General features: G+C 43.3%; 1 protein-coding gene across 4 annotated transcripts in view; it reads left to right on the top strand.

The window, feature by feature from the left end:
* The window catches only part of SPIC (Spi-C transcription factor), a 29073-nt gene extending 24960 nt beyond the window's left edge, over positions 1-4113 (top strand). For all 4 annotated transcript variants that reach the window (XM_060245641.1, XM_060245639.1, XM_060245642.1 and 1 more), the window contains 2 exons: positions 1938-2049; positions 3362-4113. In XM_060245641.1, the coding sequence (XP_060101624.1) occupies positions 1938-2049; positions 3362-3780 (531 nt within the window). In that variant the 3' untranslated portion in view covers positions 3781-4113. The remainder of the gene's footprint in view (positions 1-1937; positions 2050-3361) is intronic.
* The last annotated feature ends 8009 nt before the right edge of the window (positions 4114-12122 follow it).

The raw sequence follows: 12122 nt of genomic DNA, 5'->3' as shown, positions 1-12122 counted from the left end.
CAGCCAGGGAAGCAGTGGGGCCCTTGGATGACCATGGGGTAAAAGGATTACTGAAGGAGGATGGGGAAATGGCTGAGAAGCTGAATGCATTTTTTGCCTCCGTCTTCACCGTGGAAGATGAGAAGTGTTTGCCCGCCCCAGAACCACTAATATTGGAAGGGGTGTTGAAAGACCTGAGTCAGATTGAGGTGACAAAAGAGGAGGTCCTACAACTGATAGACAAATTAAAAACTAATAAGTCACCAGGTCCGGATGGCATACATCCGAGAGTTCTGAAAGAACTCAAAGTTGAACTTGTGGATCTTCTAACAAAAATCTGTAATCTTTCATTGAAATCTGCCTCTGTTCCTGAGGACTGGAAGGTAGCAAATGTCACCCCCATCTTTAAAAAGGGTTCCAGAGGAGATCCAGGAAATTACAGGCCAGTCAGTCTGACTTCAATACCGGAAAAGTTGGTAGAAACCATTATCAAGGACAGAATGAGTAGGCACATTGATGAACACAGGTTATTGAGGAAAACTCAGCATGGGTTCTGTAAGGGAAGATCTTGCCTCACTAACCTGTTACATTTCTTTGAGGGGGTAAACAAACTTGTGGACAAAGGAGACCCGATAGATGTTGTTTACCTTGACTTCCAGAAAGCTTTTGATAAAGTTCCTCATCAAAGGCTCCTTAGAAAGCTTGAGAGTCATGGAGTAAAAGGACAGGTCCTCTTGTGGATCAAAAACTGGCTGAGTAATAGGAAGCAGAGAGTGAGTATAAATGGGCAGTCTTCGCAGTGGAGGACGGTAAGCAGTGGGGTGCCGCAGGGCTCGGTACTGGGTCCCATGCTCTTTAACTTGTTCATAAATGATTTAGAGTTGGGAGTGAGCAGTGAAGTGGCCAAATTTGCAGATGACACTAAATTGTTCAGGGTGGTGAGAACCAGAGAGGATTGTGAGGAACTCCAAAGGGATCTGTTGAGGCTGGGTGAGTGGGTGTCAACGTGGCAGATGCGGTTCAATGTGGCCAAGTGCAAAGTAATGCACATTGGGGCCAAGAATCCCAGCTACAAATACAAGTTGATGGGGTGTGAACTGGCAGAGACTGACCAAGAGAGAGATCTTGGGGTCGTGGTAGATAATTCACTGAAAATGTCAAGGCAGTGTGCGTTTGCAATAAAAAAGGCCAACGCCATGCTGGGAATTATTAGGAAGGGAATTGAAAACAAATCAGCCAGTATCATAATGCCCCTGTATAAATCGATGGTGCGGTCTCATTTGGAGTACTGTGTGCAGTTCTGGTCGCCGCACCTCAAAAAGGATATTATAGCATTGGAGAAAGTTCAGAAAAGGGCAACTAGAATGATTAAAGGGCTGGAACACCTTCCTTATGAAGAAAGGTTGAAACGCTTAGGGCTCTTTAGCTTGGAGAAACGTCGACTGAGGGGTGACATGATAGAGGTTTACAAGATAATGCATGGGATGGAGAAAGTAGAGAAAGAAGTACTTTTCTCCCTTTCTCACAATATGAGAACTCGTGGGCATTCAATGAAATTGCTGAGCAGACAGGTTAAAACGGATAAAAGGAAGTACTTCTTCACCCAAAGGGTGATTAACATGTGGAATTCACTGCCACAGGAGGTGGTGGCGGCCACAAGCATGGCCACCTTCAAGAGGGGGTTAGATAAAAATATGGAGCAGAGGTCCATCAGTGGCTATTAGCCACAGTGTGTATGTGTGTGTGTGTGTGTGAGTGTGTGTGTGTGTGTGTGTGTGTATATATATATATATATATATATATATATATATATATATATATATATATATATATATATATATATATATATATATATATATATATATATATTGGCCGCTGTGTGACACAGAATGTTGGACTGGATGGGCCATTGGCCTGATCTAACATGGCTTCTCTTATGTTCTTATGTTCTTTGAAAGGATTTTGAAGCCAACTTATATCCAGACTGTACTGTCTACCAAGCCCTGCAGACTGTTCCAGAAACTCAAGAGATTTGTTCTACTACACCTCTTCAGCTGAAAGGAGGCAAAGGTGTGTACAAACTTGAATGTATAAATTGGCTTATTCCCAGATTATTCTCAGGAAAGACTGGACTTCTTTTGCTGCCTTTATTGATGTCAGGAAAAAGAATTTATATTTGTTTTTGGATTGTATTAGGTTTTCCAAGCACTCTTCTGAGCTAAGGTGTATATATATTGTATATATATGCTGAGGTACACCCTTAAATGGCTCTATTTGGCTTTGAATTCCATTTCTGAAGCATGAAGTCCATTTCCGATGCATGGCACACTCTTATGTCATATTCCTGTTATTTCTTCTGCATGTTTTTTGGGTATACAAAGTCCATTTCAGAAGCCTTGTTTTTCTTCATGAGGATGCTATTGGACAGATTCTTTTTACCTATAAATCTTCAGGATTTTTCTGTATGGACTAAATAAACAAAAGTTACAGGTCCTTCAAGCTCATGGATTTTCTCTGGGGAAAAAATATAGACTTTCAGTTCTGCTAATGTGTTTTGTACATGGGTTGTTCTCTCAGGAGCCTTTCCAAAAGTGAACTCCTTAGGAGAGCAGCTTTATGATGAAACTATAAATCAGTTTCAGTCTAACCATTTCTTCTCCAACTAGTGGAACTTTGATTCTGTGGATAATCTAGGGTTGCCAGGGAAATACTTGTAGATTTTGGGGGTGGAGCCTGAAGAGGGTGGGATTTGGGGAGGGGAGGGACTTCAATGAGATATAATGCCATACAGTCCACCTTCCAAAGTGGACATTTTCTGTCACCAGGAGATCTGTTGTAACCCTAGGAGATCTGCAGTCAGCACCTAGAGGTTGGTACGAGGGGATCTCTAACCAAGAATCTTCTGCACATTATCACACTAAATTTCTAAGGATCTAAGGGCTGAAGGAACTAGGACAGTTAAAGTGACATCTAAGCAATGTACCTGTATATATTAGTCTTTATCTGTGTATGTATATAAAATATACATTATATAAGATATGAATTATGCAGATAAAACCTACTTCAGACATCCCACCAAACCATAGTTAAGAAAGCCCAACTAGATTCTGGAATCATACGGTATATCTAATATCATGTATGGCCTCCATGTGCAGATTGAAAAAAAATCAGACATATTTGTAACCCTGAGGGTACCCCAAGTTTGCTAGAAATTTTTAAAATATAATGGGGAAGAGGTAATAAAAAGAAAATGCTTTACATCACAAGTGGTTGCATCCAGACTATGTTGGCAATTTCCACTGATTCTCAATACAGGTTTCAAGAGATCTAGGAAATTTAAGTATAAATGTATGGTCTGATTTGTTTGTTTGTTTCCTGATAGGCAGGAAAAAACTGCGCCTTTTTGAATACCTTCACGAATCTCTACATAACCCAGACACAGCTAACTGCATTCAATGGATAGACAAACCCAATGGGGTCTTCCAGTTCATCTCCAAAAACAAGGAAAAACTGGCAGAGCTCTGGGGGGAGCGCAAGGGCAACCGTAAGATCATGACCTACCAGAAAATGGCCAGAGCCCTGAGGAACTATGGGAAAACAGGGGAAATAGTTAAAATCCGGAGAAAGCTGACTTATCAGTTTGGGCCTATGGTCTTGCAAAGGCTATCCCCAGCTTCCTTTCTGGAAAAGGATGCAGAAGTTGGCCAGTACGCCCACCCTGACCAAGGGTGCCACTATGTTGATGACTGTCTCTCTTACGATTATTACTCTTGCAACAATGGCCATGAGCTACATCAGTAACAAAAGTCCTGTCTGTTAGCAGATCTTAGTAATCAGAGAGAAGACACACAAGACCCAATTCTGATACATACATTTCCACCTCTCTTTTGAGATCATGAATGCGCATATGCTACCTCTGTGTCACCACAGATTTTAATAGGATTCCTTGTCCCAATTGTGCTGTACTTTTGTGTCCCTAAAGTTTAATAGGCAGTAGTTAACTTCTTCTTAATCTTCTTAATCTTTTGATAGGTTATTCTGCTGGTGTAAATGTGTTTACTCTGCTTATTTTACTCCTGTTTGTTTTTCATAATTGATACAATAAAGTTTGGAAAATGGGGCGGCGGAAATGAATGCACACTCTTTTTATTCCTTTACTCCTTACACTCTGAAAATAATAAGCAAAGTTTCAGATTCACCCCCCTCTTCTTTAGGCTAAACTGGAATGGAAATATTCAGATCTCCAAAAAGAAAGAAAGGGGGCATGAGGGTGTCAATGCACTTAGAGTCCAAGAGGGTGATTCTTAGCGACGCAAGAATGAAGGTTGTACACAGTAGCTGTAAAACCACTATATACATTTATTTACACACCAATCACTCTTCTCTCCGACAGTATGCTCTGCTGCAATTCCAACTCCATTAACCCACACACACCAAAGTGTCTTTGTACATTTATACATTGTGCAGCCAATCAGCAACTTGCTGTGTCATGCTGACTGTGCTTGCTGATGCAATATCCCTGGCACCCAGCCACCTGCTGTCATCTAGATGATCTAGCCTCCAGCATTAGTTTCACTTTCCAGCATGTGCTATAAGCTGTCACTTCTCTCATATACAAGCGACAGAGGGAGCCAGAAAGGGGAAAGTCTACTGTAAGAACACACATACACACACAAATAAGAGTTTTAATACCTTTTCTTTGGAAGTGTCCCAAATAATAATAATAATAATAAATTTTTATTTCTATCCCGCCCTCCCCGGCGAGGCAGGCTCAGGGCGGCTTACAATATGTCATGATATAATATCATGAGGTGACAATACAAGTAAAATCAGTTCACAATAAATACAAATACGAATAAAAATATACATTAATATTAAAAAGCTAAAAACAATATGGTGCTACAATCTCTGTTTATCCTGGCGGCATAATATTCAGTCTGGTCACGTCTTGAAGGCTTCTTGGAAGAGGGCAGTTTTGCAGGCCCTGCGGAACTGGTTAAGGTCCCACAGGGCCCGCACCTCCTCCGGGAGCTGGTTCCACCATTGGGGCGCTTTTATGGAGAAGGCCAGCTCTCTAGTTGTTTTAAGTTTGGCCTCCTTAGGCCCAGGGATTTCCAGAAGATTTTGTGAACTGGAACGCAGTGCCCTCTGGGGAACATATGGAGAGAGGCGGTCCCTGAGGTAGGCAGGTCCTTGGCCATATAGGGCTTTATAGGTAATAACCAGCACCTTGTAACGAACCCGGTACACAATTGGCAGCCAGTGCAGTTCCCACAGCCCAGGCCACACGTGTTCCCACCGAGGTAGTCCCAGTAGCAGCCTGGCTGCTGCATTCTGCACTAGCTGTAGTTTCCGCGTTCGGTACAAGGGCAGCCCCATGTAGAGGGCATTACTGTAGTCTAATCTCGAGGTGACCGTTGCATGGATCACTGTTGCCAGGTCACCTCGCTCCAAGAAGGGGGCCAGCTGCCTTGCCCGTCTAAGATGAAAAAAGGCGGATTTGGCAGTGGCCGCTATCTGGGCCTCCATTGTCAAGGAGGACTCCAGAAGCACTCCCAAGCTCCTGACTTCACGCACTGGTACCAATGGCGTCCCGTCAAAAGCTGGAAGGGGAATCCCTCCTTTTGGGGCGCTGCGACCCAGGCAAAGGACCTCTGTCTTCGCTGGATTCAATTTCAGCTCGCTCAGCTTGATCCAATCGGCAATGGCTTGCAATGCCCGGTCCAGATCTATAGGGGCATCATCAACAGCCCGGTCTCCCATCAATAGGTAGAGCTGGGTGTCATCAGCGTACTGGTGGCAACCCAGCCCATGTCCCCGGGCAATCTGGCAAGGGGGCGCATAAAGATGTTAAATAGCATTGGAGAGAGAACTGCCCCCTGAGGCACCCCACAATTGAGTGGGTGCCTCTGAGATAGCTCTCCCCCAATCGCCACCCTTTGTCCCCGACCTTCAAGGAAAGAGGAAAGCCACTGTAAGGCTAACCCCTGAATCCCTGCGTCGGCAAGGCGGCGGGTCAGCAGCTGGTGATCGACCATATCGAACGCCGTCGATAGGTCTAGCAACAGCAATACCGCCACACCACCTCGATCCAGATGATTTAAATAGATCCAAAGATTTAAATAGAACTTTCTTCCAATTTATAGCAAGATTCTAAACTTAGTAGAACCCACTGCTATGATGGAACTTATTACATTTAGGATTACTTCCACTTGTTGTAAGGTTTGAGACTTTGAGGTATGTTATGTGTGGAAATGCATATTAAACATCTGTGTGCTTCCTAGACAAAAGACGACTCAAAAATCAGTATGGTTTCATGATCTTCTGCACAGGTAGAGCCCCCTCTTTGGACATCTTCAGAAAACGCTGCAAGGCCTGGTTCTTTGTCAAGGCTTTTGAGGGGTTCAATGTAAGGTTCCAGACAGCTCTGGGTAGGACTGCCATCCTCCCAATAGAGTCGAGGGTCCCCTGCTTTCAGGAGCTGGCTGGTAGGGAAGCCCCACCCCCAAAGAGCTCTGACTTGCCTGGCATGATGACATTACCTGGAGATGACATAATCGCACCAGGGACACTAGCATTTGGGTAAAAACTCTATTGTGACCACAGAGTTCTCTCCCCAAATGATACAGTGACCCCTGCACGACGTGCTGGCATAATAATATTATTTCCAGGTGTTGTCATTGCAGTATGCACACTTGGTGGGTGCACCAAAGATTCCCAGGAAAAAGACGAGTCCGCCTCTGGCAGCCAGGTAAGACCTGGCAACCCTAGCTCTGGGTTGGAAAATATCTGGAGATTTTGGGAGTGCAGCCTGAGGAGGGTGGAGTCTGGGAGAGGAGGGACTTCAGTGGGATTTAATATCATAGAGTCCACCTTCCAAAGCAGCCATTTTCTCCAGGTGAGTTTATATTTGTTGCCTGGAGATCAATTGTAACTGCAGGAGATCTCCAGCCTCGGGTTGCCAGGTTGCTGCATATAAAATATATAAAATATCTGCATGTATATGAAATTAAATACCACTTTGTGTAATAGGCTTTTTTCAGATTTCTTAGTGCAGAGCATGTCTTACAGAGGAAATAAAGTCATGTATTGTATGGGACTTTTAAAAATATGATTAAAGAATAGGTAGCAGGTACCTAAATGTACCACAGAAGAATTATACAAGAAGGATCTCAATGTCCTTGACAACCATGACAGTGAAATCGATGACCTTGAGCCAGACATCCTGGAGTGTAAAGTCAAATTGGCCTTAGAAAGCATTACTAACAACAAAGTGAGCGGAGACGATGGCATCCAAGTTGAGCTATTCAAAGTCCTAAAAGATGATGCTGTTAAAGTGATGCACACGTTATGTCAACAAATTTGGAAAACGCAAAAGTGGCCATAGGATTGGGAAAGATCAGTTTATATTCCAATCCCAAAGAAGGGTAATGCCAAGGAATGTTCAAACTATCGTACCATTGCACTCATTTCACACGCCAGCAAGGACATGTTAAAGATCCTACAAGCTAGGCTTCAGCAGTATGTAGATCAGGAACTACCAGAAGTTCAAGCTGGGTTTCGGAGAAGTAGAGGAACTAGAGATCAAATTCGATGGATTATGGAGCAAGCACTGGAGTATCAGAAAAATGTCTATTTCTGCTTCACTGACTATGCTAAAGCCTTTGATTGTGTGGATCACAACAAACTGTGGCAAGTCCTTAAGAGATGGGAGTACCAGACCACCTCACATGTCTCCTGAGAAACCTATATAAGGGTCAAGAAGCAACTGTCAGAATGGGATATGGAACAGTTGATTGGTTTAGAATATGAAAAGGTGTTCGACAAGGATGTATATTGTCACCTTGCTTATTTAATTTATATGCAGAGTACATCATGTGGAATGCTGGCCTGGATGAAGCACAAGCCGGAATTAAGATTGTTGGGAAAAACATCAGCAACCTCAGATATGCAGATGACACTACTCTAATAGCAGAAAGTGAGGAGGACCTAAAGAACCTCTTGTTGAGGGTGAAAGAGGAGAACACAAAAGTAGGCTTGAAACTCAACATCAAAAAAACTAAGATCATGGCATCTGGCCCCATCACATGGAAGTAGTGACAGACTTCACATTTCTAGGATCCAAGATCACTGCAGATGGTGACTGTAGCCATGAAATTAAAAGACGTTTGCTCCTTGGGAGGACAGCTATGGTGAACCTGGGCAGTATAATAAAAAGTAGAGACATCACCCTGCCAACAACAGTCCGTGTAGTAATGGTATTCCCAGTAGTAATGTATGGCTGTGAGAGCTGGACCATAAGGAAGGCCGAGCGCAGAAAAATAGATGCTTTTGAGGTGTGGTGCTGGAAAAGACTCTTGAGAGCCTTTTGGATTGCAAGAAGATCAAATCAGTCAGTCCTAAGGGAAATCAACCCAGACTGTTCACTGGAAGGTCAGATGCTGAAGCTGAAGCTCAAATACTTTGGCCACCAAATGAGAAGGGAGCACTCCCTGGAGAAGATCCTGATCCTAGGAAGGACAGAAGGCAAAAGAAGAAGGAGACAGCAAAAGATGAGATGGCTGGACAGTGTCACTGATTTTGGGCAAACATGAATTTGGGCAAACTTCGGAGGAAGACAGGAGGGCCTGGCGTGACTTTGTCCATGGGGTCGCAAAGAGTTGGACTCGAGTGTGCGACTGAACAACAACAACCAAAATGTACAAAACCATAATTATGGCAGGTTTTTTTTTGTTTTTTTGCTTTAAAGGGAAAAAAATCCTTCCTATTTATTCAGTACATTTGGTCCCACTCTCCCTCCAAGGAGCTCCAGGAAACATACATGGCTCTCCCTTCACCACTTATCCTCACAACTATTGGGATATTTGGTTAATATAGCAGAGTTTTGCCCAGTCATAGAAGCGTGATACTGTGCAGTAAATAAATCTCCCAAGAAGAATACTGCAAAAAAGGTAAACTTACATTTATTCTAGTCAATCCAGTTCAAATTCAGGTTGCAGACAAAAGAAAAAGAAGCCTAATCTAAAGAGTATTGCCCCTATCACAAATTACATCATGTGTGGAAGTAAGAGGGTGCTATATCTACTGGAGAGACCTGCAGAGACGTGTGTCTCCATGGAAGGCCTTATGGCAGGAGAGAGAGAGAACAAAGTGAGAGAGAGAAGGGGTCAGAGGGCAGCTCCCAGGTTAAGACTAATAGAGAGGCATCCCATTCAAGGAGAGAGCACCTATGCCCAGAGTGATATAGCGCCCTCCAGGGATACTGCATTGCTCACTGCAACAACAACCTTGTGAGGCAGGTTAGGCTGAGAGAGAGTGACTGGAACAAGGTCACCAAGAAGCTTAATGGCAGAGTGTGGATTTGAACCTGGGTCCAGATCCCAGTCTGAAACCCCAATCACAACATCACATTAGCTCTGAATTAAACAACTAAGAAATGTGAAGTGCACCTCCTAGCATCAAGGTAAAAAGGAGGAGCCTGCAAAAATGGATCTAGAAAATCCAAATATCTGCAAGTGCAACATACAAAGCGTGCGTATTATCATACGTAGAAAAGTGCACAAATACAAAAAACAATTTTTTTAAAAAAATCTAACAGCATTCACCTCATGCAGCATAGTGCAATACTTGTCCAGACCCAAGAGAATAATACTGTGCTGAAAACAGATACCACGTCTGTACTAAGCAATATTGTACATTACATAAACTTTTAAGGAACAGGTTTAAAAAAACTCCACATGTATTGTTTGATGGGAAGCTGTTCCAATGTCAGTTTGCCGTTTTCATACAAATTCACTCACCAGAAAGCAGCTAGAGGGGGGGAAACCCAATCCTGTATCTAATTCTGAACCAGGATCCTGGCATGTGCACAGTGGGGTCAAGTACAGAGTAGAAAGATTAAGATCAGCCCCGAGGTTTGCACAAAAATTCCCCCAAAGAAAAAAAATCTAAATGGTGGAAATGACCACCATTTTTAGGGGCACTCCTGCTCCTTTTGCAGAAGCATGAGAAGCCAAAAGGTGCCTGAAAACACCATGGTACTCTGGGGGCAAGGAAACAACATACCAGTATCCACGGGGTCTTGAAAACAGCAGCCCAGTCACCACTACCTTGCATGGATGGTTTATATTTTCAGTTGATAACTCCAGGTATCCGAAGGTGTCATTATCTCCACTCACCTTAGGGTCACAATACATTGCAAAGAAGAGCCATCATATTGCAACTTGCTTTTTTGCCTAGGAGCCTCCCAGAGACAATTATTTTCCCTTTCTGTCTTTTTCTTTCCCTTCTGCCCCCCTAGCTGCCTTAGCTTTCGTTTCTGCTCCTGCGTCTTGTCTCTCCAGCCAGCAAACTCCTCCCACTTCCCTTTCCTCTCTTTTGATAGTGTCAAACCTGGCCCTTGAGCTCAGCTCCACTCTTCTCTGTTCCCTGCTCTACTACAACATCTGGGCCCAGAGAGCCAATATTCTCTCTCCCCACCCACCCCCCCGGCTTACTCATTGCCCCCATACCTTTTAAACTTCCCTAGGACCGACTGCCAAAGCTGCCCTGTTGCTAAGGCTACCATGGGTGCACCTTCTTGCCCCTGTTCTGACCCTGATCCCCCCAGATGAGTCCTGTTGCTAGGCCTGGTGGTGTGTTCACTAGGCAGGTCATTGCTAGGTAGCCTGCCACAGGGAATGAAACTCACTTCCTACTAGTGTTGGTTCTGGAGAAAGCACCCTGTGGGGAAGCAACTATAATCATCATTTAAAAATGCTTTTTTGCAACTAAACACCTTTACAGTATTCTCAGAATGATGGAAATTCAGCAAGAGAAAGGAATGAACAATCATGCCTGCTAATTCCCACATAAAACTTCCATGCATTGACCAGCTCTGTGTGCATGCATATAATACCTATGCATAAATGTATTAATACATGTACCAACTGTACACATGTAATATCAATACATTTGCAGGTCCCCCAGTCACATGGAAAGAGCCTTTTTGAGTGTGAGCAGTGACAGGAGTTTACCAGAAAAAGAATAAGCATTTTTCCTGCAGAGAGATAAAGCAATGGAAAAATTTTCTTCCCCACATCTCTGCAATATACAATGCCAATCAACACCTGGAGACTGAAAGTGCAAACAGTGGTCATAGTCCCACTCTGTCCTCCTACACAGTTTCTGGATGTTTGAGAACTTCAACCTTGAAACAATCCAAGAACAAGCTTTCAAATGTTGGTGTGAATATTTCCTTCCCTACTGAAATCTTATTCCCCACTCTTATTAAAACCTGAGATGGTGTCTCAGCTGTAAAAACTCATTTAAATACTTCAGCGATGATATAACCAGTTTTATCACATAAAGTATGTTCATTTAGGGAGAGTTCAGCATGGCAAAGGAACAGTGGTACAGAATTAGAACAAGGATTTGCAAGTAAAGTAATATCATGCTGAATATGGCTATTACTGTGCTGATATCAGATGACTCAAACAGTAAGTAGAGTGAGCTGGAACAAACAGCTTCATAACATAATGTAGTCAGTCTTGAGAGATTTAGGCTCTAAGAAGCCTCTGAAATTATATCACATGGTCATCTATTAAGCACAGTAACTACAGAGAAGAGGCAGCTGAATTCATGCCAGACTTCCCACAGACTTGTTCCACAGAGCAAACGAAAGGTGTGGCAGGAAATTGCAGGAGGCAGGGACAATTTTGCTATCTTCTCCAGGATTTTCTGAGCTCTCAAGGGCCTGACCAGACTGGTTTGTCCTCCCTGTTCCCTTTTTAATACCAAAAAAGCCCAGCAGGAACTCATTTACTTATTAGGCCACACCCCCTGATGTCACCATTGTTTCACATAGGGCTTAGGGCTTTTTGTAGGAAAAGCCCAGCAGGGGTTCATTTGCATATTAGGCCACATCCCCTGACACCAAGCCAGCCGGAACTGCTTTCCTGTGCGTTCCTGCTCAACCCCCCCCCCCCCCCCCGGCTGTTCCCAATGATCCAAACCCACTTGAATTTCTCTGCGAAGGATACATTTTGAGATGTGAGATCCCAAAATAGTTTTCGTTTGTTAAGTTTCATGGTGCATCATTTGAATTTAATAGTTCAAATTCAAATTAATTTTAACTCTTACTTTAAATATTTATTTTATCTCTA

The sequence above is a fragment of the Heteronotia binoei genome, chromosome 8 (genome assembly GCF_032191835.1).
Source record: "Heteronotia binoei isolate CCM8104 ecotype False Entrance Well chromosome 8, APGP_CSIRO_Hbin_v1, whole genome shotgun sequence".
NCBI classification, from domain to species: domain Eukaryota; kingdom Metazoa; phylum Chordata; class Lepidosauria; order Squamata; family Gekkonidae; genus Heteronotia; species Heteronotia binoei.
The sequence above is the reverse complement of the archived record's forward strand: the minus strand, read 5'-3'. Positions and strand labels throughout refer to the sequence as shown.